The 27,746-nt window shown below is 40.5% G+C and overlaps 3 protein-coding genes and 1 long non-coding RNA gene across 6 annotated transcripts; 2 read left to right on the top strand and 2 right to left on the bottom strand.

Moving 5' to 3' along the window:
- Nucleotides 1-442: 442 nt before the first annotated feature.
- Nucleotides 443-7,045, top strand: LOC132889515 (glutathione S-transferase omega-1-like). Of its 2 annotated transcripts, none has more exons than XM_060926106.1 (7): nucleotides 443-598; nucleotides 713-758; nucleotides 5,479-5,587; nucleotides 5,729-5,951; nucleotides 6,140-6,241; nucleotides 6,431-6,537; nucleotides 6,764-7,045. In XM_060926106.1, exons 2-7 carry the CDS (start codon nucleotides 728-730, stop codon nucleotides 6,912-6,914), a joined length of 723 nt encoding a protein of 240 aa, XP_060782089.1. In that variant the 5' UTR covers nucleotides 443-598; nucleotides 713-727; the 3' UTR covers nucleotides 6,915-7,045. The 2 variants fall into 2 exon arrangements, with proteins under 2 accessions (XP_060782089.1, XP_060782088.1); XM_060926105.1 differs by having other exon boundaries at nucleotides 710-758.
- Nucleotides 6,013-11,871, bottom strand: LOC132889516 (uncharacterized). Its single transcript, XR_009655070.1, has 2 exons — nucleotides 11,469-11,871; nucleotides 6,013-8,788 (listed from the first exon to the last, which is right to left on the bottom strand). It is a non-coding gene; the product is annotated as an uncharacterized LOC132889516 (long non-coding RNA).
- Nucleotides 11,791-18,367, top strand: LOC132889514 (glutathione S-transferase omega-1-like). 2 transcript variants are annotated; one of them, XM_060926103.1, is made up of 7 exons: nucleotides 11,791-11,934; nucleotides 12,049-12,094; nucleotides 16,811-16,919; nucleotides 17,061-17,283; nucleotides 17,472-17,573; nucleotides 17,763-17,869; nucleotides 18,097-18,367. In XM_060926103.1, the coding sequence occupies exons 2-7, from the start codon at nucleotides 12,064-12,066 to the stop codon at nucleotides 18,245-18,247; spliced, it is 723 nt and encodes a 240-aa protein (XP_060782086.1). In that variant the 5' UTR covers nucleotides 11,791-11,934; nucleotides 12,049-12,063; the 3' UTR covers nucleotides 18,248-18,367. The 2 variants fall into 2 exon arrangements, with proteins under 2 accessions (XP_060782086.1, XP_060782087.1); XM_060926104.1 differs by having other exon boundaries at nucleotides 12,046-12,094.
- Nucleotides 17,345-27,473, bottom strand: itprip (inositol 1,4,5-trisphosphate receptor interacting protein). Its single transcript, XM_060926102.1, has 2 exons — nucleotides 27,178-27,473; nucleotides 17,345-21,191 (listed from the first exon to the last, which is right to left on the bottom strand). The coding sequence occupies exon 2, from the start codon at nucleotides 21,179-21,181 to the stop codon at nucleotides 19,571-19,573; it is 1,611 nt and encodes a 536-aa protein (XP_060782085.1). The 5' UTR covers nucleotides 21,182-21,191; nucleotides 27,178-27,473; the 3' UTR covers nucleotides 17,345-19,570.
- Nucleotides 27,474-27,746: the final 273 nt, after the last annotated feature.

The raw sequence follows: 27,746 nt of genomic DNA, 5'->3' as shown, positions 1-27,746 counted from the left end.
GACCATAACTTTGCAGAGTAATTAAATCACAGTGCTGCGCACAGACAATGGTGTGGTTTCTTGATTATTTTGTAAAGCATGCGCTTAACTAGTCATTAACAGGAAAAGGTGTGTGATTTATCCTTTATCCACCCCGACTGTGCCATGCGAAGATGCATTCTGCGTCTTCAAAATTCCCCGAAGTCGGCACCGTGCTATCTGTAATCTAACTCTAAACAAACTGTAAGTTATACTGGTTAAAAGTAGGCCTATCTGAGAATGATTTTTCCCCGTTTTGAGGTAGATTTTGGGGAAGGTGTTTGTGAAGAAGGAATTAATCGCCTGTTCCAAATAGCCGCCTAGTCTCTAATACGCGCCGGGTCTTTTACGTGATTGAGACAAATAATAGCCCGGGCTATTATTTGGTATTTTACGGTAGCTGTAGTATCAACCTCTACTCCTGACGTCAGACTTCCGCTTTCTTCTGTCAAACAGTCAAGAGCGCGTGCGCATCCCATCCACTCGTACAAGTGAATCGAATAATTTGTTATTAGCGTTATCTAGCTTTAGTTTACGTAAACGCGTTTAATATCACCTACGTCACAAATTAAAAAAAAAGGTTGAGCTTGTTTTTGTTACACTAATAATGTGTATATCTTGCAGACTTGAACGTTGCCTCACGGTTTTTAAATAATACAGCTGTTCTTAACTATTTTACGCTTTACTTTAGCAGATTCGCACCGTGACCATGGCTTCGACTCAGAAATGCCTTGGAAAAGGTAAGAAACACACACACTGACCTCTGTACAGTACTGACAACTTACTAATTAATTATCTAGTTACTTCACCTGGTTCTGTTTGCCAGCTAACTCTGCCATGGATAACGCCAATAAGAGGTATTGTGCACAGATAGCACATAATAACCATAAAATATAAACAAATCTGTAAATTTTTCAGTGTTTAAGATGTGAAACGTGCCTGAAGAAATTTTACCTTTTCATAATGACTTGGCAAAAATAGACCTGGGTGGAGTTAGGGTGTGTGTGTGTGTGTCACCACTGGATTGTGATGCAAATATGAAGCATGTTCTATAATATGCAGAGGTGTGTTAAAGGAACAGAAAAGTGTCTTACCCTGTGTCTGAAATCACTCACTAGTATAGTGGATTATATAATGAGTTCACCCTTTAGTAGTGCTGTCCGGATGTGTGGACTCCTAGTATCCCACAGTGCACCGTGAAAAGTAGTGTACAACTGATGGTCACCAACCAAGTGGTGTGAAAGTGTTTGCCCCCTTCCTGATTTTTTTTTTTTGCATGTTTGTCACACTTAAATGTTCCAGACCATCAAACAAATTTAAATATTAGACAAAGATAAAACAAGTAACCACAAAATGCAGTTTTTAAATGAAAAGGTTTTTATTTATTAAGGGGGAAAAAATCCAAACCTACATGACCCTGTGTGAAAAAGTGATCGCCCCCTAAATCTAATAACTGGTTGGGCCATACTGCGTTTGCGATAACTGGCAAGGAGTCTTTCCAGTCCCCCAGGATTCTGCGGGCCTTTTTTGTGATTGTTGCGGGCTAAAATGTCTGATGTTGCGGGGGGGGGTTCCAAAAAAATTGCGATGAAAGTTGCGGTGTTTTTTAGGTTTTTGTTGCGATTACATTGCGGGAGGAAGTGAAAGTTGCGAGAAATTGTTGCGATTTTCTCTTTTTGTGATTAAAATTGAGTGATATGTTAAATATTAAGTTATTACTGAAAAACTTTTTTTTTTTAACAAAGACACTGAGAAATGCAGAAAAATAGGCTTTACTTATCCAAATGCACCTGTTGGTTCAAAAGTTAAAGTGCATAGAACCTCACAGCACAACATGAAGTTACCTTAAAATATAATATAAATGCCTCAGCTTTCATGTAAGAAAAAAAACTATTAATACTAGTCCTGTGTGCAGGCAGTCTCTCCTGAAGACTAAATTAAACAATAATTATAAACATAAAATAAATGACTCAGGCTTCATAGAAGGAAAAAAAAACAATTTGAACAGAATCTCACAGTATGATGCTGAAGCTGCCTAAACAATGGAAAATAAAATACCATTTTGGCAAAAATGTTGGCATCCATTAATTTCTTGTATTAAGTAAAAAAAAAAAGTGCACACAGTCCTTCACTGTAAACATGACACACTTTCAGTAACAGAATTTAAGCCTATATAAACACTGACTCGCACATGCAGTGTTGCCAGATACTGCTGACGTTTTCCAGCCCAAAATATGTTCAAAACCCGCCAAAATGCACTTGAACCCGCCCAATCTGGCAACACTGGAAGTAAGGCGGAAGGTAGTTTGTCGACATCACCTCAAGACGACGCCAACGATTGGTCAAATTTGCGGGAAAGTTGCAGTGATTGGATATAATTGCAACACCGCCCTGAATTCGCGGGGATTGGTTGAATTTGCATTGAAGTTGCAAATCGCGAAGTCCTGGAGGGTCTGAATAACTGCAATCAAGCGTTTGCGATAACTGGCAGTGAGTCTTTTACACTGCTGTGGAGGAATTTTGGCCCACTCATCTTTGCAGAATTGTTGTAATTCAGCCACATTGGAGGGTTTTCGAGCATGAACCACCTTTTTAAGGTCATGCCACAGCATCTCAATCGGATTCAGGTCAGGACTTTGACTAGGCCACTCCAAAGTCTTCACTTTGTTTTTCATAAGCCATTCAGAGGTGGACTTGCTGGTGTGTTTTGGATCATTGTCCTGCTGCAGAACCCAAGTGCGCTTCAGCTTGAGGTTACGAACAGATGGCTGGACATTCTCCTTCAGGACTTTTTGGTAGACAGCAGAAATCATGGTTCCATTTACTACAGCAAGTCTTCTAGGTCCTGAAGCAGCAAAACAGCCCCAGACCATCACACTAGCACCACCATATTTTACTGTTGGTATGATGTTCCTTTTCTGAAATGCTGTGTTACTTTTACTCCAGATGTAATGGGACATACCCCTTCCGAAAAAGTTCAACTTTTGTCTCGTCAGTCCACAGAATGGGCGGCACGGTGGTGTAGTGGTTAGCACTGTTGCCTCACAGCAAGAAGGTCTGGGTTCGAGCCCCGTGGCCGGCGAGGGCCTTTCTGTGTGGAGTTTGCATGTTCTCCCCGTGTCCGTGTGGGTTTCCTCCGGGTGCTCCGGTTTCCCCCACAGTCCAAAGACATGCAGGTTAGGTTAACTGGCGACCGTAGGTGTGAGTGTGAATGGTTGTCTGTGTCAGCCCTGTGATGACCTGGTGACTTGTCCAGGGTGTACCCCGCCTTTCGCCCGTAGTCAGCTGGGATAGGCTCCAGCTTGCCTGCGACCCTGTAGAACAGGATAAAGCGGCTAGAGATAATGAGATGAGATGAGTCCACGGAATATTTTCCCAAAAGTCTTGGGGATCATCAAGATGTTTTCTGGCAAAACTGAGACAAGCCTTTTATGTTCTTTTTGCTCAGCTGTGGATTTCACCTTGGAACTCTGCCACGCAGGCCATTTTTGCCCAGTCTCTTTCTTATGGTGGAGTCATGAACACTGACCTTAACTGAGGCAAGTGAGGCCTGCAGTTTTTTGGATGTTGTTGTGGGGTCTTTTGTGACCTCTTGGATGAGTCGTCGCTGCACTCTTGGGGTAATTTTGGTCGGCCGGCCACTCCTGGGAAGGTTCACTACTGTTCCATGTTGTCGCCATTTGTGGATAATGGCTCTCACTGTGGTTCGCTGGAGTCCCAAAGCTTTAGAAATGGCTTTATAACCTTTTCCAGACTGATAGATCTCAATTACTTTGCTTCTCATTTGTTCCTGAATTTCTTTGGATTGCAACATGACATCTAGCTTTTGAGGATCTTTTGGTCTACTTCACTTTGTCAGGCAGGTCCTATTTAAGTGATTGATTGAGAACAGGTGTGGCAGTAATCAGGCCTGGGTGTGGCGAGAGAAATTGAACTCAGCTTTCCAAAGATGTGATAAACCACAGTTAACTGGGGGCGGCAATCACTTTTTCACACAGGGTCATGTAGGTTTGGATTTTTTTCCCTTAATAATAAAAACCTTCATTTAAAAACTGCATTGTGTTTACTTGTTATCTTTGTCTAATATAAGTGTGTTGGGGTGAATGGATGGAGGAAGAAACACATTTATAAATGGACATTCAAGTACAATTAAAAATAGTAAGACAATAGAAAATAAGCTAAAATAGAATAAGACATAAAATACAAGAATAAAAGTTAGTGTAGAGTGAGGAATTAATCAAAAGCCTCAAATTTGATTTAATAAAAGGTAGTAGCAAAGAAGAAAGTATTCAACCTTGATTTAAAAGAACTGAAAGATGCAGCAGACACAAAGTATTTATTTATTAATGTGGGAAATGCGCACAGTGTAATAAATGTATATCCATCCGTTATCTGTAGCCGCTTATCCTGTTCTACAGGGTCGCAGGCAAGCTGGAGCCTATCCCAGCTGACTACGGGCGAGAGGCGGGGTACACCCTGGACAAGTCGCCAGGTCATTGCAGGGCTGACACATGGAGACAAACAACCATTCACACTCACATTCACACCTACGGTCAATTTAGAGCCACCAATTAACCTAACCTGCATGCCTTTGGACTGTGGGGGAAACCGGAGCACCCGGAGGAAACCCACGCGGACACGGGGAGAACATGCAAACTCCACACAGAAAGGCCCTTGCTGGCCAGATTTCAGATTTTTATTTGTTTAAAATTTTGAAGACCATTTATCATTTCCGTTTCACTTCACAATTATGTGCTACTATGTGTTGGTCTATCACATAAAATCTCAATAAAAAACTTTAAGTTCGTGGTTGTAAGGTGGAAAAATGTGAAAAAGTTCAAGGGGTATGAATACTTTTGCAAGGCACTGTATATAGAATTCCCTTGATAGGGAGTAGTGAATGAGGGTGACTTCGGACACAGCCTTAGCATTGGGCCAGCAAGAGCCACCAAAACAGCTTCAATGCTGTAGCATAGAATCTAAAATTCCTAGTCTCTGGAACTGTGATGGAGAGATGGACATATGTCTTCCAAAATGTATTCCACCAATTTGTGTATTGGTAGTGATCGAACACTATAATTTCATATGCATTCAACTGGGATAAGAGCTGTTGACTGTGAAAGTCATAGTTTATCATTTTCATAATTTTCATACTCCTCAAACCATTCACTGAACCACTGTGCCCTGTAGAGGTGTGTGGCCATTCTGGAAGTGAAGGCCCATCAGGGTTGAAACGTTTCATCATAAGATAAAGGTGATCAGTTGGATAACTTTGAATTGATTTGCAGTGAATCTTACCTTTTTAATAGGATAAGTGGACACAAACCATGCCAGCAGTAAAATGTCTCCTACAGCACCAGCAGTTTTTTTTTTCCCTTCCATTTATTTATTACCCATCTACAGGTATTTTAGATTTATTTAAACTTTGGTTGTTCATTTGGAATCTGATGTATTTTGCAGGAAGCTCTGCTCCTGGGGCTGTACCCAAAGGCCAGATGCGACTTTATAGTATGAGATTCTGCCCGTTTGCCCAGAGAGCCAGACTTGTGCTCTGTGCTAAGGGTATAGAGTAAGTCCAAATGTTGGCACAAGTATGAATTTCTTGAGTGTGCATAGTACTTTAGTTTCTATTTGCTATTGTTAAACAATAAAACAGGACTTATGTTATCATTATAATAAGTTATTATTACCACCCACATTCTCACCATAGACCAGAAACTATCAACATCCATTTGAAAGAGAAACCTGAGTGGTTTCTGGAGAAGAATCCACTTGGCCAAGTGCCTACACTGGAAACCTCCAATGGCCAGGTGGTCTATGAGTCAGCAATTGTATGTGAATACCTGGATGAGATTTACCCTGAGAAAAAACTGTTTCCTTCTGACCCCTTTGCAAAAGCCCAGCAGAAGATGGTGCTGGAGGAATACTCAAAGGTATATCCTTTCTGCTCACAATAAGTCACATTGTATTTCAAATGTCCAGGTGGAGACAAAATATGTGGAATATAATTTTATTTCAAAAAGATGTCAAGGTCTGTTTTGTTTCAGTACCAGTTCTTGTGTTTGGGGTTTTAAAGGAGCCTTCAGGAATACCAAATTCACAACAGAATCTTTACTTTCAGATCATTCCTCTGTTCTACAAAATTCCTATGACCAGAGTAAAAGGTGAGGATGTGTCAGCACTAGAAGAAGAGTTGAAGGAAAAGTTCTCCAAACTGAACAAGGTATAATGCAACATTTAAATGGTAAATATATCACTATCCTGTTTGAGTGGAATTACAGTTTTAATCCAAAACAATAAATGGAGGCTTTAAACTGTTTACACTGACTATACAGATATTTGGATGTGGTTCAGGTCTCAACATTGCATATAAAGCTGCATTTATTTTAACTTTTATTTTATACTTTTGCAGGTTCTTGTTAACAAGAAAACCAAATTCTTTGGAGGTGATTCAGTCACTATGATTGACTACCTGATCTGGCCGTGGTTTGAGAGGTTGGAGGCCTGGCAGCTCAAACAGTATGATTTCTTATTTATACAAGAGCACAATAAAAGAAAAAAAAGTGTATTTGAACCAAAGCAGATTCATGTTGTATTCACCTGATGGTGGGAATTTTAAGGCTTTTTTTTTTTTTTTTAATTAATAAGTGCGCAATAACGGTCATGTATGCTATCTCTGCATTTGGAGATTTTGTTTATAGTTTCAGAACGTTTTGTATATAGACATGCTCTCATTCTTTTTCAGCTGTCTGGATGGCACTCCAGAGCTGAACAACTGGATTTTGTGCATGAAAGAGGATCCACCAGTGAAGGCAGTCATGTTCAGCACGGATGTCTACAAAGCCTTTATGGACTCATTCTTGGAGGGAAACCCCAATTTTGACTATGGCTTATAAACATGTGCCTATACTAAAATAATTCTAACTCTAAAATGAATACTGTTTTTCAGTACAGACCTTTTGTACAAGTATAACGCATTGTCACAGACTTCATCATAAAATGGTATTAAAGTGCCTTTAAATTCCAAGTTTGTACATTTTGTCTATGATTTTAATTCCGCTTGTGTCCCAGAGGAAAACTGGTGTCTTTTATCTGAAGAGTGGATATGCTTATAGGGAATACACCCTGGGGGAAGTATGGTAGTGCAGTGGTTAGCACTGTTGCCTCACAGTAATAAGGTTCTGGGTTTAAACCTCATAGCTGACTGCTGCCTTTCTGTGTGGAGTTTGCATGTTCTTGGCATGGGTTTGACTCCAGCTTCCCTTGCAACCCTGATGGATAAGTGGAATAGATAATGGATGGATGGATGGGACACCAGTCCATTGCAGGGTGCCAGGCACACACACATTCACAGCTAAGGGCAAGTAGCCAGTCCACCTCCTGGCATGAACATGCACAGAAACTCCACACAGACAGGAACTCAAAGATCAACCCAGAAGCTTTAGAGCTATGACTGAGCAACACTACCCACTGTGCCACTCTGCCATTGGTTGTATCAAGATGCTTTGTGAAAATGTCAACTGCACTAAAGCAATTGCTCTAAAATGATTTTACCATGCTCACGGGGTATGTCAGACCTGAATCTTTGTAAACTGTCTTAAGTGTATAGGATGCTATTCAAATCACTTTACAAACAAAAATAACAATTTTATATAATACTGCTGAGGCCCAGTAATATGATTAATTGGCTCAGCCTTTGGCTGAAGCCTATAGAGGCACCTGTCTGTATGTGCATGTTTAACCGAGTTCGAGTGTGTTTAAGAATGTAATTGGTATGCCAGCTTCAGGTAGTGATTTCCACAGTGAGTGTGGTGCCACTGCGTACTCACTATGTAAGCACCACATTACATAACCTCCATTTGTGATGTAATCTTCCATAACCAAGTGGTCTAGAGCACTGCCCAGGAAAAGAACAGATTTTGCAACGTCAGTTTGAATCATGGCGTTGATGTAAAAGGCTGAGCTCAGACCTGCACACGTCTCTATTTTAAAAAAAAAATGTTTAAAGTAACACTAAACTTAAATAAGCATTTGCATAATATAAACCATGCATATTAGCACATAATAGCTGCCTACATGGAATCACAATGCTTTTTATCAATGTACAATCTTAGTAATTTCAGTGCTAAAAGAAAAAAAATTACATAGAACATTATGCAGTTATGGTCTGAAAGTCTTTAGAACTGATGAGCAAGCTATTGAGTCCCAAAGTTCCACTGGTGCAGTCAGTCATTCTAAGACACGGTTGTTGAATTAAGTCCACCATTAGTGAAGTGGGGCGTGTACTCTTGAATAAGCACTGGGGCATTTCTGAGCATCTCTTCAAAATCTTCCACCATCTTTGCATATACTTGCCTCTGTAACACCAAAGGCCTGAAAAGGTTTATTGGTTCTGCAGCCTGAAATATTGGTGGAACTCCAATTTCAAGTGGAACAAGTGGGTTCCCAATGATAATATGAGTAAGTCTCTTTTCCTGCAAGCTTTTCTGTAGAAAAGACAAGTCCCGCAACCTCTGGTCCAGATTCAGTGGTTTCCATGCTGAAGGAGGTTTACTCAACAGAAGATGCAAGAATGCAGTCTTCAGATGGTAATTTGTAAGGGCACTTCCCCCTCTTAGACCTGACTGTTTTTTGTGCAAGAAAGAAACAAGCTGTAGACATCGGAGGTGACAAGATTTTTCTGGAAGTTTCTTTGCCATGTGTTTGAGCAGGTTTCTTTCATAAACTGTGAATGAGAGGTGCCAGTGGATATCTGCGATGCTACCATTGTCTGAAGGAAAATGGGAGATGAAGTATGCATGAGAGTCTACAACCGCCAAACATTTGCCAAACAATGTGATGAAAAATAATCAGCTTCTTTTTCAATACAGTAAACTGATACACTTTACTGACTGTACAGTGTGAGCAGCAAAGGATAAACGATCTAAAATTTATGAACAAGTTTGCAGTGAATGTAAAGGAAGGAAATAAATATAAAACAGGAAACTGTGTAATCTGCAGAACTCAATCCTTAAGAAACATTTACACAATAAAACGCATGACTTAAACTCAGTTAGTTGTACAAAACATACCATTTTCTTAAACAAACCAAAACCCACCCACACACACACACACAAAAAAACCCAGAATAATCACCTATGAACAGCTAATATAAACTCTTGGCAACACTGGCAGAGCTAATAAAATGTCTCAAAAAGCTAATGCCTCTTAATGCCACCCATCTATGCACTGTTACTAAGTTTAATGTTATGACACTGGCCAAAGGATAATAATTAACATACAGTACCAGTCAAAAGTTTGGACACCTACTGATCCATAGTTTCTTCAGTATTTTCTACATTGTGGAACAATACTGAAACCTCAAAACTATAAAATAACATGAAACATATGGAATTACATGGTAAAAAAAAGTGTTTAATGAAAACAAAATATGTTTCATATTTTAGATTCTTCAAAGTAGCCACCATTTCCATCAGGGGAAGCCATAGTGTAAAGGTTAGAGATGCAGCTTTGGACCCAAAAGGTCGCTGGTTTGATTCCCTGGACCAGCAAGAATAGCTGATGTGACCTTGAGCGAGGCACCTAACCCCTAGCTAGGGTCCTGTTGTATGTTTCTCTGGGTGAGAATGTCTGCTAAATGCCTGTAATGTTTACTTTGATCACGCTTTGCACACTATTGGCATTATCTTAACCAGCTTCATGAGGTAGTCACCTGGAATGCTTTTCAATTAACAGCTATGCCTCGTCAAAAGTTAATTAGTGCAATTTCATGCTTTCTTAATGTATCTGAGATCAGTAAATAATAAAAATACAGTAAATAGCCCTATTCCACAACTGTATTAATCCATATTATGTCAAGAACCGCTCAACTAAGTAAAGAGAAACGACATCCATCATTACTTTAAGACAGGAAGTGTCTTAATTAATAAAAATAAAGAAAAAAAAAACCTTTGAATTAGGTGTCCAAACTTTTGACTGGTACTGTAAGTAATATTTGCCACCCAATCAACAAACACACTAGAGGCTTTAAACCATACTTCCTGTCTTCACAAGTCAGCAACTTGTTATATCTTGTGGAGAGGATTGTGATTATTAAACCAAACAATGTAATGTAAAAAACATATTTGGAGACTAATATTATATTGATTTATAAGTACTAATATGTAACTTGCCTGAACCCTGGACAATACATTTAAGAAGGACACCATCTTAAATGGAAACTGCTGTAATTTTAATATTCAATATTGCCTGCACATATTGTTAGTCTTTTTTCTTTTCGATTTTTCTGCACCTGACTTATGCACCATTTAAAAAAAACAAAAAAACAAAACTAAGACAGCCTTCATATAAGAAAATGTCTGTAATTAACCATGTTTTCCTGGGTGTGGAAGGTGTTACCGTTAAAAACGCAGCAGACCAAACTTATCTGAGAAGTTTCAAACACTTGCATTGGCTTAGTTTTTTTCCAACTAGACATAAATCAGACATTCCTCATTTGCATGTCCAGGGACTACTAAACCCTCCTGACCCAGGCCCGGGATAGCTTCCCTGATTGTCCTCAAGTGTCACAGGTGCTGCATACTTGTATATGTAAATATTTAAGAAATTGCATGGCATTGTGAACCTTGTCCATAATGCATGACGCAAATGCAGGACATGTGTCATGGATCCCCAAATCATCTTCTTCTTTTGGCTGCTCCTGATTAGGGGTCGCCACAGCAGATCTTCGTCTCCATTGCTCCCTGTCTTCCGCATCCTTCCCTACCACACCTGCCACTCTCATGTCCTCTCTCACCACATCCATGTATCTCCTCTTGGGCCTTCCTCGTTTTCGTGTTCCTGGCAGCTCCATCCTCAACATTTTACAAAAAAGGTGAGAGCGTTCTAACATGCATTTCAGTCTGCTCGCGGCCAATCTAATCCAAGGGGCCTTTTCAACAAGTAATCTGTCGTGCAAGTTGGGCAGAAGCACGCGTCAGGCAGGCAACATGTAGGCCTACAAGTCAGTAACCTATTCAACTAACTTTCATCCGAACTTTAAGTTTTCTACGGGGTCGAGCCACCGTACCAACTCACTCGGGGAATAGGCTCATATCGGCCAAATAGGGAGACGTCTTGGAGAGAAACGTGAGAATGCAAGATGACAGTATGTAGCCACTGCAGGTCACTTATTTTTCAGCATAAGAAAAAACCCTTTGGTTTGACACTTCGCACCCTAATTATGTTGCTTCAGCGTCGCGCCCTCCATGCAATTTCAGATTGACAGACATCGCGAAGCGCAAAGGGTGGAGGCTGCATGGGTGAGGGTGATAGCAAGTGACCATAACTTTGCAGAGTAATTAAATCACAGTGCTGCGCACAAACAATGGTGTGGTTTCTTGATTATTTTGTAAAGCATGCGCTTAACTAGTCATTAACAGGAAAAGGTGTGTGATTTATCCTTTACCCACCCCGACTGTGCCATGCGAAGATGCATTCTGCGTCTTCAAAATTCCCCGAAGTCGGCACCGTGCTATCTGTAATCTAACTCTAAACAAACTGTAAGTTATACTGGTTAAAAGTAGGCCTATCTGAGAATGATTTTTCCCCGTTTTGAGGTAGATTTTGGGGAAGGTGTTTGTGAAGAAGGAATTAATCGCCTGTTCCAAATAGCCGCCTAGTCTCTAATACGCGCCGGGTCTTTTACGTGATTGAGACAAATAATAGCCCGGGCTATTATTTGGTATTTTACGGTAGCTGTAGTATCAACCTCTACTCCTGACGTCACACTTCCGCTTCCTTCTGTCAAACAGTCAAGAGCGCGTGCGCATCCCATCCACTCGTACAAGTGAATCGAATAATTTGTTATTAGCGTCATCTAGCTTTAGTTTACGTAAACGCGTTTAATATCACCTACGTCACAAATTAAAAAAAAAGGTTGAGCTTGTTTTTGTTACACTAATAATGTGTATATCTTGCAGACTTGAACGTTGCCTCACGGTTTTTAAATAATACAGCTGTTCTTAACTATTTTACGCTTTACTTTAGCAGATTCGCGCCGTGACCATGGCTTCGACTCAGAAATGCCTTGGAAAAGGTAAGAAACACACACACTGACCTCTGTACAGTACTGACAACTTACTAATTAATTATCTAGTTACTTCACCTGGTTCTGTTTGCCAGCTAACTCTGCCATGGATAACGCCAATAAGAGGTATTGTGCACAGATAGCACATAATAACCATAAAATATAAACAAATCTGTAAATTTTTCAGTGTTTAAGATGTGAAACGTGCCTGAAGAAATTTTACCTTTTCATAATGACTTGGCAAAAATAGACCTGGGTGGAGTTAGGGTGTGTGTGTGTGTCAGTCACCACTGGATTGTGATGCAAATATGAAGCATGTTCTATAATATGCAGAGGTGTGTTAAAGGAACAGAAAAGTGTCTTACCCTGTGTCTGAAATCACTCACTAGTATAGTGGATTATATAATGAGTTCACCCTTTAGTAGTGCTGTCCGGATGTGTGGACTCCTAGTATCCCACAGTGCACCGTGAAAAGTAGTGTACAACTGATGGTCACCAACCAAGTGGTGTGAAAGTGTTTGCCCCCTTCCTGATTTTTTTTTTTTTGCATGTTTGTCACACTTAAATGTTCCAGACCATCAAACAAATTTAAATATTAGACAAAGATAAAACAAGTAACCACAAAATGCAGTTTTTAAATGAAAAGGTTTTTATTTATTAAGGGGGAAAAAAATCCAAACCTACATGACCCTGTGTGAAAAAGTGATTGCCCCCTAAATCTAATAACTGGTTGGGCCATACTGCATTTGCGATAACTGGCAAGGAGTCTTTCCAGTCCCCCCAGGATTCTGCGGGCTTTTTTTGTGATTGTTGCGGGCTAAAATGTCTGATGTTGCGGGGGTTTCCAAAAAAATTGCGATGAAAGTTGCGGTGTTTTTTAGGTTTTTGTTGCGATTACATTGCGGGAGGAAGTGAAAGTTGCGAGAAATTGTTGCGATTTTCTCTTTTTGTGATTAAAAATTGAATGATATGTTAAATATTAAGTTATTACTGAATTTTTTTTTAACAAAGACACTGAGAAATGCAGAAAAATAGGCTTTACTTATCCAAATGCACCTGTTGGTTCAAAAGTTAAAGTGCATAGAGCCTCACAGCACAACATGAAGTTACCTTATAATATAAATGCCTCAGCTTTCATGTAAGAAAAAAAAACTATTAATACTAGTACTGTGTGCAGGCAGTCTCTCCTGAAGACTAAATTAAACAATAATTATAAACATAAATGACTCAGGCTTCATAGAAGGAAAAAAAAAACAATTTGAACAGAATCTCACAGTATGATGCTGAAGCTGCCTAAACAATGGAAAATAAAATACCATTTTGGCAAAAATGTTGGCATCCATTAATTTCTTGTATTAAGTAAAAAAAAAAAAAAGTGCACACAGTCCTTCACTGTAAACATAACACTTTCAGTAACAGAATTTAAGCCTATATAAACACTGACTCGCACATGCAGTGTTGCCAGATACTGCTGACGTTTTCCAGCCCAAAATATGTTCAAAACCCGCCAAAATGCACTTGAACCCGCCCAATCTGGCAACACTGGAAGTAAGGCGGAAGGTAGTTTGTCGACGTCACCTCAAGACGATGCCAACGATTGGTCAAATTTGCGGGAAAGTTGCAGTGATTGGATATAATTGCAACACCGCCCTGAATTCGCGGGGATTGGTTGAATTTGTGTTGAAGTTGCAAATCGCGAAGTCCTGGAGGGTCTGAATAACTGCAATCAAGCATTTGCGATAACTGGCAGTGAGTCTTTTACAGTGCTGTGGAAGAATTTTGGCCCACTCATCTTTGCAGAATTCTTGTAATTCAGCCACATTGGAGGGTTTTCGAGCATGAACCGCTTTTTTAAGGTCATGCCACAGCATCTCAATCGGATTCAGGTCAGGACTTTGACTAGGCCACTCCAAAGTCTTCACTTTGTTTTTCATAAGCCATTCAGAGGTGGACTTGCTGGTGTGTTTTGGATCATTGTCCTGCTGCAGAACCCAAGTGCGCTTCAGCTTGAGGTTACGAACAGATGGCTGGGCATTCTCCTTCAGGACTTTTTGGTAGACAGCAGAAATCATGGTTCCATTTACTACAGCAAGTCTTCTAGGTCCTGAAGCAGCAAAACAGCCCCAGACCATCACACTAGCACCACCATATTTTACTGTTGGTATGATGTTCCTTTTCTGAAATGCTGTGTTACTTTTACTCCAGATGTAATGGGACATACACCTTCCGAAAAAGTTCAACTTTTGTCTCGTCAGTCCACAGAATGGGCGGCACGGTGGTGTAGTGGTTAGCGCTGTCGCCTCACAGCAAGAAGGTCCGGGTTCGAGCCCCGTGGCCGGCGAGGGCCTTTCTGTGTGGAGTTTGCATGTTCTCCCCGTGTCCGTGTGGGTTTCCTCCGGGTGCTCCGGTTTCCCCCACAGTCCAAAGACATGCAGGTTAGGTTAACTGGCGACCGTAGGTGTGAATGTGAGTGTGAATTGTTGTCTGTGTCTATGTGTCAGCCCTGTGATGACCTGGCGACTTGTTCAGGGTGTACCCCGCCTTTCGCCCGTAGTCAGCTGGGATAGGCTCCAGCTTGCCTGCGACCCTGTAGAACAGGATAAAGCGGCTAGAGATGATGATATGAGTCCACAGAATATTTTCCCAAAAGTCTTGGGGATCATCAAGATGTTTTCTGGCAAAACTGAGACAAGCCTTTTATGTTCTTTTTGCTCAGCTATGGATTTCATCTTGGAACTCTGCCACGCAGGCCATTTTTGCCCAGTCTCTTTCTTATGGTGGAGTCATGAACACTGACCTTAACTGAGGCAAGTGAGGCCTGCAGTTTTTTGGATGTTGTGGGGTCTTTTGTGACCTCTTGGATGAGTCGTCGCTGCACTCTTGGGGTAATTTTGGTCGGCCGGCCACTCCTGGGAAGGTTCACCACTGTTCCATGTTGTCGCCATTTGTGGATAATGGCTCTCACTGTGGTTCGCTGGAGTCCCAAAGCTTTAGAAATGGCTTTATAACCTTTTCCAGACTGATAGATCTCAATTACTTTGCTTCTCATTTGTTCCTGAATTTCTTTGGATCGCAACATGACATCTAGCTTTTGAGGATCTTTTGGTCTACTTCACTTTGTCAGGCAGGTCCTATTTAAGTGATTGATTGAGAACAGGTGTGGCAGTAATCAGGCCTGGGTGTGGCGAGAGAAATTGAACTCAGCTTTCCAAAGATGTGATAAACCACAGTTAATTGGGGGCGGCAATCACTTTTTCACACGGTCATGTAGGTTTGGATTTTTTTCCCTTAATAATAAAAACCTTAATTTAAAAACTGCATTTTGTGTTTACTTGTTATCTTTGTCTAATATAAGTGTGTTGGGGTGAATGGATGGAGGAAGAAACACATTATAAATGGACATTCAAGTACAATTAAAAATAGTAAGACAATAGAAAATAAGCTAAAATAGAATAAGACATAAAATGCAAGAATAAAAGTTACAGTGTAGAGTGAGGAATTAATCAAAAGCCTCAAATTTGATTTAATAAAAGGTAGTAGCAAAGAAGAAAGTATTCAACCTTGATTTAAAAGAACTGAAAGATGCAGCAGACACAAAGTATTTATTAATGTGGGAAATACGCACAGTGTAATAAATGTATATCCATCCGTTATCTGTAGCCGCTTATCCTGTTCTACAGGGTCGCAGGCAAGCTGGAGCCTATCCCAGCTGACTACGGGCGAGAGGCGGGGTACACCCTGGACAAGTCGCCAGGTCATTGCAGGGCTGACACATGGAGACAAACAACCATTCACATTCACACCTATGGTCAATTTAGAGTTACCAGTTAACCTAACCTGCATGCCTTTGGACTGTGGGGGAAACCGGAGCACCCGGAGGAAACCCACGCGGACACGGGGAGAACATGCAAACTCCACACAGAAAGGCCCTTGCTGGCCAGATTTCAGATTTTTATTTGTTTAAAATTTTGAAGACCATTTATCATTTCTGTTTCACTTCACAATTATGTGCTACTCTGTGTTGGTCTATCACATAAAATCTCAATAAAAAATTTTAAGTTCGTGGTTGTAAGGTGGAAAAATGTGAAAAAGTTCAAGGGGTATGAATACTTTTGCAAGGCACTGTATATAGAATTCCCTTGATAGTGAGTAGGGAGTAGTGAATGAGGGTGACTTCGGACACAGCCTTAGCATTGGGCCAGCAAGAGCCACCAAAACAGCTTCAATGCTGTAGCATAGAATCTAAAATTCCTAGTCTCTGGAACTGTGATGGAGAGATGGACATATGTCTTCCAAAATGTATTCCACCTATTTGTGTATTGGTAGTGATCTAACACTATAATTTCATATGCATTCAACTGGGATAAGAGCTGTTGACTGTGAAAGTCATAGTTTATCATTTTCATAATTTTCATACTCCAAACCATTCACTGAACCACTGTGCCCTGTAGAGGTGTGTGGCCATTCTGGAAGTGAAGGCCCATCAGGGTTGAAACGTTTCATCATAAGATAAAGGTGATCAGTTGGATAACTTTGAATTGATTTGCAGTGAATCTTACCTTTTTAATAGGATAAGTGGACACAAACCATGCCAGCAGTAAAATGTCTCCTACAGCACCAGCAGTTTTTTTTTTTTTCCCCTTCCATTTATTTATTACCCATCTACAGGTATTTTAGATTTATTTAAACTTTGGTTGTTCATTTGGAATCTGATGTATTTTGCAGGAAGCTCTGCTCCTGGGGCTGTACCCAAAGGCCAGATACGACTTTATAGTATGAGATTCTGCCCGTTTGCCCAGAGAGCCAGACTTGTGCTCTGTGCTAAGGGTATAGAGTAAGTCCAAATGTTGGCACAAGTATGAATTTCTTGAGTGTGCATAGTACTTTAGTTTCTATTTGCTATTGTTAAACAATAAAACAGGACTTATGTTATCATTATAATAAGTTATTATTACCACCCACATTCTCACCATAGGCCGGAAACTATCAACATCCATTTGAAAGAGAAACCTGAGTGGTTTCTGGAGAAGAATCCACTTGGCCAAGTGCCTACACTGGAAACCTCCAATGGCCAGGTGGTCTATGAGTCAGCAATTGTATGTGAATACCTGGATGAGATTTACCCTGAGAAAAAACTGTTTCCTTCTGACCCCTTTGCAAAAGCCCAGCAGAAGATGGTGCTGGAGGAATACTCAAAGGTATATCCTTTCTGCTCACAATAAGTCACATTGTATTTCAAATGTCCAGGTGGAGACAAAATATGTGGAATATAATTTTATTTCAAAAAGATGTCAAGGTCTGTTTTGTTTCAGTACCAGTTCTTGTGTTTGGGGTTTTAAAGGAGCCTTCAGGAATACCAAATTCACAACAGAATCTTTACTTTCAGATCATTCCTCTGTTCTACAAAATTCCTATGACCAGAGTAAAAGGTGAGGATGTGTCAGCACTAGAAGAAGAGTTGAAGGAAAAGTTCTCCAAACTGAACAAGGTATAATGCAACATTTAAATGGTAAATATATCACTATCCTGTTTGAGTGGAATTACAGTTTTAATCCAAAACAATAAATGGAGGCTTTAAACTGTTTACACTGACTATACAGATATTTGGATGTGGTTCAGGTCTCAACATTGCATATAAAGCTGCATTTATTTTAACTTTTATTTTATACTTTTGCAGGTTCTTGTTAACAAGAAAACCAAATTCTTTGGAGGTGATTCAGTCACTATGATTGACTACCTGATCTGGCCGTGGTTTGAGAGGTTGGAGGCCTGGCAGCTCAAACAGTATGATTTCTTATTTATACAAGAGCACAATAAAAGAAAAAAAAGTGTATTTGAACCAAAGCAGATTCATGTTGTATTCACCTGATGGTGGGAATTTTAAGGCTTTTTTTTTTTTTTTTAAATTAATAAGTGCGCAATAACGGTCATGTATGCTATCTCTGCATTTGGAGATTTTGTTTATAGTTTCAGAACGTTTTGTATATAGACATGCTCTCATTCTTTTTCAGCTGTCTGGATGGCACTCCAGAGCTGAACAACTGGATTTTGTGCATGAAAGAGGATCCACCAGTGAAGGCAGTCATGTTCAGCACGGATGTCTACAAAGCCTTTATGGACTCATTCTTGGAGGGAAACCCCAATTTTGACTATGGCTTATAAACATGTGCCTATACTAACTCTAAAATGAATACTGTTTTTCAGTACAGACCTTTTGTACAAGTATAACGCATTGTCGCAGACTTCATCATAAAATGGTATTAAAGTGCCTTTAAATTCCAAGTTTGTACATTTTGTCTATGATTTTAATTCCGCTTGTGTCCCAGAGGAAAACTGGTGTCTTTTATCTGAAGAGTGGATATGCTTATAGGGAATACACCCTGGGGGAAGTATGGTAGTGCAGTGGTTAGCACTGTTGCCTCACAGTAATAAGGTTCTGGGTTTAAACCTCATAGCTGACTGCTGCCTTTCTGTGTGGAGTTTGCATGTTCTTGGCATGGGTTTGACTCCAGCTTCCCTTGCAACCCTGATGGATAAGTGGAATAGATAATGGATGGATGGGACACCAGTCCATTGCAGGGTGCCAGGCACACACACATTCACAGCTAAGGGCAAGTAGCCAGTCCACCTCCTGGCATGAACATGCACAGAAACTCCACACAGACAGGAACTCAAAGATCAACCCAGAAGCTTTAGAGCTATGACTGAGCAACACTACCCACTGTGCCACTTTGCCATTGGTTGTATCAAGATGCTTTGTGAAAATGTCAACTGCACTAAAGCAATTGCTCTAAAATGATTTTACCATGCTCACGGGGTGTGTCAGACCTGAATCTTTGTAAACTGTCTTAAGTGTATAGGATGCTATTCAAATCACTTTACAAACAAAAATAACAATTTTATATAATACTGCTGAGGCCCAGTAATATGATTAATTGGCTCAGCCTTTGGCTGAAGCCTATAGAGGCACCTGTCTGTATGTGCATGTTTAACCGAGTTCGAGTGTGTTTAAGAATGTAATTGGTATGCCAGCTTCAGGTAGTGATTTCCACAGTGAGTGTGGTGCCACTGCGTACTCACTATGTAAGCACCACATTACATAACCTCCATTTGTGATGTAATCTTCCATAACCAAGTGGTCTAGAGCACTGCCCAGGAAAAGAACAGATTTTGCAACGTCAGTTTGAATCATGGCGTTGATGTAAAAGGCTGAGCTCAGACCTGCACACGTCTCTATTTAAAAAAAAAAATGTTTAAAGTAACACTAAACTTAAATAAGCGTTTACATAATATAAGCCATGCATATTAGCACATAATAGCTGCCTACATGGAATCACAATGCTTTTTATCAATGTACAATCTTAGTAATTTCAGTGCTAAAAGAAAAAAAATTACATAGAACATTATGCAGTTATGGTCTGAAAGTCTTTAGAACTGATGAGCAAGCTATTGAGTCCCAAAGTTCCACTGGTGCAGTCAGTCATTCTAAGACACGGTTGTTGAATTAAGTCCACCATTAGTGAAGTGGGGCGTGTACTCTTGAATAAGCACTGGGGCATTTCTGAGCATTTCTTCAAAATCTTCCACCATCTTTGTATATACTTGCCTCTGTAACACCAAAGGCCTGAAAAGGTTTATTGGTTCTGCAGCCTGAAATATTGGTGGAACTCCAATTTCAAGTGGAACAAGTGGGTTCCCAATGATAATATGAGTAAGTCTCTTTTCCTGCAAGCTTTTCTGTAGAAAAGACAACAAGTCCCGCAACCTCTGGTCCAGATTCAGTGGTTTCCATGCTGAAGGAGGTTTACTCAACAGAAGATGCAAGAATGCAGTCTTCAGATGGTAATTTGTAAGGGCACTTCCCCCTCTTAGACCTGACTGTTTTTTGTGCAAGAAAGAAACAAGCTGTAGACATCGGAGGTGACAAGATTTTTCTGGAAGTTTCTTTGCCATGTGTTTGAGCAGGTTTCTTTCATAAACTGTGAATGAGAGGTGCCAGTGGATATCTGCGATGCTACCATTGTCTGAAGGAAAATGGGAGATGAAGTATGCATGAGAGTCTTCAAGCTGGATAGCAGGTGTAATGTTTAGAACAATAACCTTTCCTGACCTGAATCTGACCTTCAAGGAACCAGGGAAATCCAGGTTGCGGAAAGTGAGCTCAAACTCATATTTGTGAGAGATCTGCCCCCATGCACTGGTCACAGAGATCTGGAACCATTTCATGACCTGATCTTTAGACAGATAAGCAGTGTTTCTTGAGCACAGTAGTTCTTCCAAAGCATGGTCATCAGCTTTGCTATTGTGGCTTCTGTTGTGAAGCAGACAGAGCATATCCTCATCGACTGTTGCTTTGCCAGAGAGGCAGTCTGGGCAATTCTCACTAATCTTTGCCAACTTAATTGTCCCACATCCTTGCAGGTCCAGTGGGATGTCAGAGGATGCATCACACCATAGCTCAAACTGAAAATGGTAAGGTTCTGGGGTTGTAAATGGCACAACGAGGTCACACATGACAGGCTTACACACTCTCCAGGACTCAAACGTACTTCCCACTCCAATAAAGTCCTCAAGCTCCATGTCAACCTCACGGTCACAAATACTCCTCAAAGCTTCCAGAAGGTCATCTGCAAAGCCTTCAACAAACTCCTGCACTCTCCCACTCTCATGGACAAAAGGCTGGAAGCTGCTCTCACAGAGGTTGCTTAAGACACCTTTGTCTAAGGTCAGATCCTTAGGATTGACAGACCCACTGTTTGTGTACCCTTCTTCATCTTCAGCATGGTCAGGTGTTTCACCAGGGTTCAGATCCTGCCTACAAACTTCAACAGTGAAGAAAATGACAAGAGAAAGTGTGCTCCAGAAGTACCAACCATAGTAATCAATGCCAGAGTTTGTGGCTTCTTGATCTGTCTTTGAGATCTCTTTTTCAAGGCGTTCTTGTTCAGCTTGCAGTCTCTCCTCATGGTCCTTCATTCGGGCTAAAATGTCTTCTTCCTCTTCTGGGATGGTAGTGTTCTCCTTTGGGAAAAGCAGTGGATGGTTGAGAATGGCAGCTGCCACAACCATGCAAACCCGTGCAATAGACCCCTGCATCTCTGCGTATCTATGGAAAATTTAAAATGTTACAGCTTAATATAAAGAATGGAAGACAATTACTAGTTACAACATTGTACAATACTGGAGTATAAATGTGCATTTTTAAAAATTATGTTAATGAGTAAAATATATAGTTTGTTTGCAAACAGCTATTAATATGGAATTAAGTGGGTAAATCTAAAGCTTATTTGACTAGCTTGTTTTTATTTGACCAAACAGATTTGTAACAATTCAGCCATCTCATCTCGTTACCTCTAGCCACTTTATCCTGTTCTACAGGGTCGCAGGCAAGCTGGAGCCTATCCCAGCTGACTACGGGCAAAAGGCGGGGTACACCCTGGACAAGTCGCCAGGTCATCACAGGGCTGACACATAGACACAGACAACCATTCACACCTATGGTCAATTTAGAGTCACCAGTTAACCTAACCTGCATGTCTTTGGACTGTGGGGGAAACCGGAGCACCCAGAGGAAACCCATGCGGAGAACATGCAAACTCCGCACAGAAAGGCCCTCGCCGGCCACGGGGCTCAAACTCGGACCATCTTGCTGTGAGGCGACAGCGCTAACCACTACACCACCGTGCCGCCACAATTCAGCCAGTTAATACTAATATTAATACTGGAGATTGGAATCAGAAATTCATCCTTCTCAAGCCCATCCATGACATGGTTTGCCAAATTGCCACAGCAAAAAAAGATGATATAATAATACAGGAGAGTTTGTAATACTGGAAGCCATTTTCATTCTCAAGCCACTCTCGTGTAATCTTATTGGTTATGAATGGCAAATATGATATTATTTTGTGATAACATACAAACATAAACTTTTCTAAGAGTATTATGGGTATTTCTAATGGTTCTATTGCCCACTCTGCTAAAATATAGACTGCTGTGAAAAGCGTGATGCACAGGGCGGTCTACTGCTGCACTGTGTGGAAGGAGTCACACAGGCCTGCTGAACATCCTGTGACACACAGCAATCTAAATTAATATTCACTGATAACACTGTTTCTATTTTCAGTGTCTTAAAATGTTTGGCATCACAAGAATGTCAACATTTTAACTTCATTTGCCAAACAATGTGATGAAAAATAATCAGCTTCTTTTTCAATACAGTAAACTGATACACTTTACTGACTGTACAGTGTGAGCAGCAAAGGATAAACGATCTAAAATTTATGAACAAGTTTGCAGTGAATGTAAAGGAAGGAAATAAATATAAAACAGGAAACTGTGTAATCTGCAGAACTCAATCCTTAAGAAACATTTACACAATAAAACGCATGACTTAAACTCAGTTAGTTGTACAAAACATACCATTTTCTTAAACAAACCAAAACCCACCCACCCACCCACCCACCCACACACACACAAAAATAAATAAATAAATAAATAAATAAAAACCCCAGAATAATCACCTATGAACAGCTAATATAAACTCTTGGCAACACTGGCAGAGCTAGTAAAATGTCTCAAAAAGCTAATGCCTCTTAATGCCACCCATCTATGCACTGTTACTAAGTTTAATGTTATGACACTGGCCAAAGGATAATAATTAACATATAGTACCAGTCAAAAGTTTGGACACCTACTGATCCATAGTTTCTTCAGTATTTTCTACATTGTGGAACAATACTGAAACCTCAAAACTATAAAATAACATGAAACATATGGAATTACATGGTAAAAAAAAGTGTTTAATGAAAACAAAATATGTTTCATATTTTAGATTCTTCAAAGTAGCCACCATTTCCATCAGGGGAAGCCATAGTGTAAAGGTTAGAGATGCAGCTTTGGACCCAAAAGGTTGCTGGTTTGATTCCCTGGACCAGCAAGAATAGCTGATGTGACCTTGAGCGAGGCACCTAACCCCCAGCTAGGGTCCTGTTGTATGTTTCTCTGGGTGAGAATGTCTGCTAAATGCCTGTAATGTTTACTTTGATCACGCTTTGCACACTATTGGCATTATCTTAACCAGCTTCATGAGGTAGTCACCTGGAATGCTTTTCAATTAACAGCTATGCCTCGTCAAAAGTTAATTAGTGCAATTTCATGCCTTCTTAATGTATCTGAGATCAGTAAATAATAAAAATACAGTAAATAGCCCTATTCCACAACTGTATTAATCCATATTATGTCAAGAACCGCTCAACTAAGTAAAGAGAAACGACATCCATCATTACTTTAAGACAGGAAGTGTCTTAATTAATAAAAATAAAGAAAAAAAAACCCCTTTGAATTAGGTGTGTCCAAACTTTTGACTGGTACTGTAAGTAATATTTGCCACCCAATCAACAAACACACTAGAGGCTTTAAACCATACTTCCTGTCTTCACAAGTCAGCAACTTGTTATATCTCGTGGAGAGGATTGTGATTATTAAACCAAACAATGTAATGTAAAAAAACATATTTGGAGACTAATATTATATTGATTTATAAGTACTATTTTATATGTAACTTGCCTGAACCCTGGACAATACATTTAAGAAGGACACCATCTTAAATGGAAACTGCTGTAATTTTAATATTCAATATTGCCTGCACATATTGTTAGTCTTTTTTCTTTTCGATTTTTCTGCACCTGACTTATGCACCATTTAAAAAAAAAACAAAAAAACAAAACTAAGACAGTCTTCATATAAGAAAATGTCTGTAATTAACCATGTTTTCCTGGGTGTGGAAGGTGTTACCGTTAAAAACGCAGCAGACCAAACTTATCTGAGAAGTTTCAAACACTTGCATTGGCTTAGTTTTTTTCCAACTAGACATAAATCAGACATTCCTCATTTGCATGTCCAGGGACTACTAAACCCTCCTGACCCAGGCCCGGGATAGCTTCCCTGATTGTCCTCAAGTGTCACAGGTGCTGCATACTTGTATATGTAAATATTTAAGAAATTGCATGGCATTGTGAACCTTGTCCATAATGCATGACACAAATGCAGGACATGCGTCATGGATCCCCAAATCATCTTCTTCTTTTGGCTGCTCCTGATTAGGGGTCGCCACAGCAGATCTTCGTCTCCATTGCTCCCTGTCTTCCGCATCCTTCTCTACCACACCTGCCACTCTCATGTCCTCTCTCACCACATCCATGTATCTCCTCTTGGGCCTTCCTCGTTTTCGTGTTCCTGGCAGCTCCATCCTCAACATTCTCCTTCCCACATGCTCTGCATCTCTTCTCAGGATGTGCCCATACCATTTCAGTCTCATCTCTCTTAGCTTAATTCCCAAGCTCTCCACATGTGCTGTCCCTCTGATGTGCTCGTTCCTTATCCTGTCCAACCTTGTCACTCCCATAGCAAACCTTAACATCCTTAACTCCGCCACCTCCAACTTTGCCTCCTGTCTCTTCGTTAAGGATACTGTCTCCAAGCCATACATCATAGTTGGTCTCACTACTGTCTTATACATCTTACCTTTCACTTTTGCTGGGACTTTCCTATCACAAATGACTCCTGAAATCCTTCTCCAACTGCTCCACCCTGCCTGCACTCTCTTTCTCATCTCACTATCGCAGCCCTCATTTTCCTGCACAGTTGACCCCAGGTACTTGAATTCACCAACTTTCTTTACGTCTACTCCTTGCATCTTCACTACACTCTCATCCCCATTCTCATTGATGCACATGTATTCTTTTTTGATACTGCTCACCTTCATTCCTCTTCATTCCAATACATACCTCCATCTCTCCAAACCCAGCTCAACCTCCTTTCTACTTTCACCACATATCACAATATCATCCGCAAACATCATGTTCCATGGTGACTCTTGCTTCACTTCGTCCATCAAGCTATCCATTGCTAAGGCAAACAAGAGAGGACTCAAAGCAGATCCTTGATGAAGTCCCACCTTCACCTTGAACCATTCAGTCATTCCAACTGCACACCTCACTGCTGTTTCACTGTTCTCATACATGTCTTGCACCACTCTAATATACTTCTCATTCACTCCACACTTTCTCATACAATACCATAACTCATCTCTCGGCACTCTATTGTATGCCTTCTCCAGGTCTATAAACACACAATGTAGCTTTCTCTGGCCTTCTCTGTACTTCTCCATTAACATTCTTAAAGAAAAAATTGCATCCAACATGCTCTTCCTTGGCATAAACCCATACTGCTGTTCACAGAATGCTACCTCTCTTCTCAATCTCGCCTCCAATATCCTTTCCCATAGCTTCATGGTGTGGCTCATGCCTTCAGCGCATCACACATCGCCCCCGATCCAAAACTTCCTGCCGCCACCTCTGTGGCACCTCTGTGGAGTTCCAAACGAAATTGTTTAATAAGATCTTAGAGAATGAGAAAATGCCAAATGAATGGAGAGTGTGCTAGTCCCAATATACAAGAGTAAGGGAGATGTACAGAGCTGCAGTAATTACAGAGGGATAAAATTGATGAGTATCATTGGTTCTGTTTCATATAGAAAAAAATACATGGACGAAATGTACTCTAATAGAGACATTAAACTTAGCTTTACTCCACCAAAATTTGCCTCTCAAAATGCAGGAAATAGCGTTTTAGAGGGTTAAAAATTCCAAAATTTCCCGGGGGTGCATGCCCCCAGACTCCCCTAGATTTGATATACTATAACGTAATTATGTCTACTTAGTATCGTTGAGAGGATAACACCCTCTTACCATGGGTTTGGTACTTTCTACTGTGTTTACATGTGAGTAAATACACATACAACGTTCAAATGTACCTTGCTTAATTGAAGGAACCAAAGTAGCGCATTCTCTTGTCATTGAAAGACGAGAAGGCGGCAGCAGCAATGGGGTCAAATCCATGGTGTCCACGATATCTTTATGTACATGTATAACGAGGTAAGTTTTTTGAAAACTTACCTCGTTATCATCAAGCAACTTGGGTGCCTTTGTCGAGCCCAAAAAGTTTGCAATGGATATTTGTCTGAAACTCCTCTTCATACTGATTTTCAGTGAGTGGTCAGGGCAGCAAGCGAATTCATGTAGATCTAGAGCAGTGTCAAGTTTTTGGGCGCCTAAAACTGCTTGTACACCTCGTGAACGCTATCTTGCCATCTGGACAGGACACGAGTTATCAGTCAGATACAAATGTAGCGACACTGTCATAGCCTTGCTGTCACAGGGTCCCCGCTTTGGCGCAAGTACCCAAGGAGACCAGACATGTCTAGACAGTTGCCACAGCAACTGGTTAATTAGTCCACAGAATATTCATAAATCAGCTCGTCTACTAAAAGTGATGGGTTTGCAGTTCTGCGTAAGCCAAATAAGGAAAATCCCGGAAAGCGGAGGCAATCGGTGACATCAGGGCCAGGCTAACTTGCATTGGTTTTGGTGCGAATGGGTGCTACCAACCTACAGTATATGCCACTGGGATGAAGGGACGCAGCAGGATTCAATAAGGGAAAACAAAGGCGCACAGTTTATTTACACTACTCTCTCTTTTTCTTCCTTGTAAATAGTCAAAGGACTCCCATCGTAACTTGGGGAGGTGTAGCCCCCCCCCATCATAATTTTAGGGGGGGTTGCCAGGGGCCCCCACCACTGTAGTGTGAATGATAATTGAGTCACTAAGAGAGGCCTCAGTGATGACGCTGCCTGTGTAAGACTTGTACATATACAGTTTGGATTTTTCTAGTCCCGTAAATGTCAGCATATATTTATAAATACACCTACTTATGTGTACATGTGGCTTGCCTGTTTCCTTTATGGAGCATACAAATACATGAGCCAGTGCTACACATTACAAATAAACTTCTGAATACATCCTAGATCAGCGTATATGTGTTTTCCAGAAACATCAATAAACTTAAACTGTGTTAAGCAAAATTAAAAAGAAAGCGTATGCTACATGCAGCTTTTTTCCACAGTGACGTCAAAGTAACGGTTCTCTAACTTCCGCATGTTTCTGTTACACTGTTGCATTCGTCTGTAACCTAATATTTAAACATAACGTCTTAACATCGGCTACATCAAACACTACAAATCGAACAAACAAACCTTGTAGCGTTTTACTTCCAGAGTTTAATCCTCATGTAGTCCATGGTCTCAGGATAAAAATAGGAAAGTGTTGTGAAGTAGTAAACGTGACTTGTCTGTTTCCCTCCGACTCTGTGGCTTTAAGGCGGAGAACATTACTGGTCATTTCCTGGAACAAAGCCTACTCCTGAGGCCATTCTCCAGTCTATCTATCTATCTATCTATCTATCTATCTATCTATCTATCTATCACCACAAAAAAGGATGTACTTGAGTAGAATTTCGCACTACATGTAACAACTGTGTCCTCACACTCAGTTTGCTGTGTGAGTATAGCACAGTTTCTACAGAACAGCCCACAAAGTGAGTCGAACAGAAAGCAGGCTAGACGCCAGAGTTGCCAGGTGCACGATTTTTTATTTTATTTTATTTAACCTTTATTTAACCAGGTAAAGCTTACTGAGACATAAAATCTCTTTTTCAAAAGCGACCTGGCCAAGAGGCAGCAGATTTTATAGTCCAAACAATAATACAAATGACAATATCAGAGATAGATGAACATCTGGAACACATCTGAATTAAAAACAGTGA

The sequence above is a fragment of the Neoarius graeffei genome, chromosome 7, assembly GCF_027579695.1.
Source record: "Neoarius graeffei isolate fNeoGra1 chromosome 7, fNeoGra1.pri, whole genome shotgun sequence".
NCBI classification, from domain to species: domain Eukaryota; kingdom Metazoa; phylum Chordata; class Actinopteri; order Siluriformes; family Ariidae; genus Neoarius; species Neoarius graeffei.
This window is presented reverse-complemented; position numbering and strand designations above follow the sequence as displayed.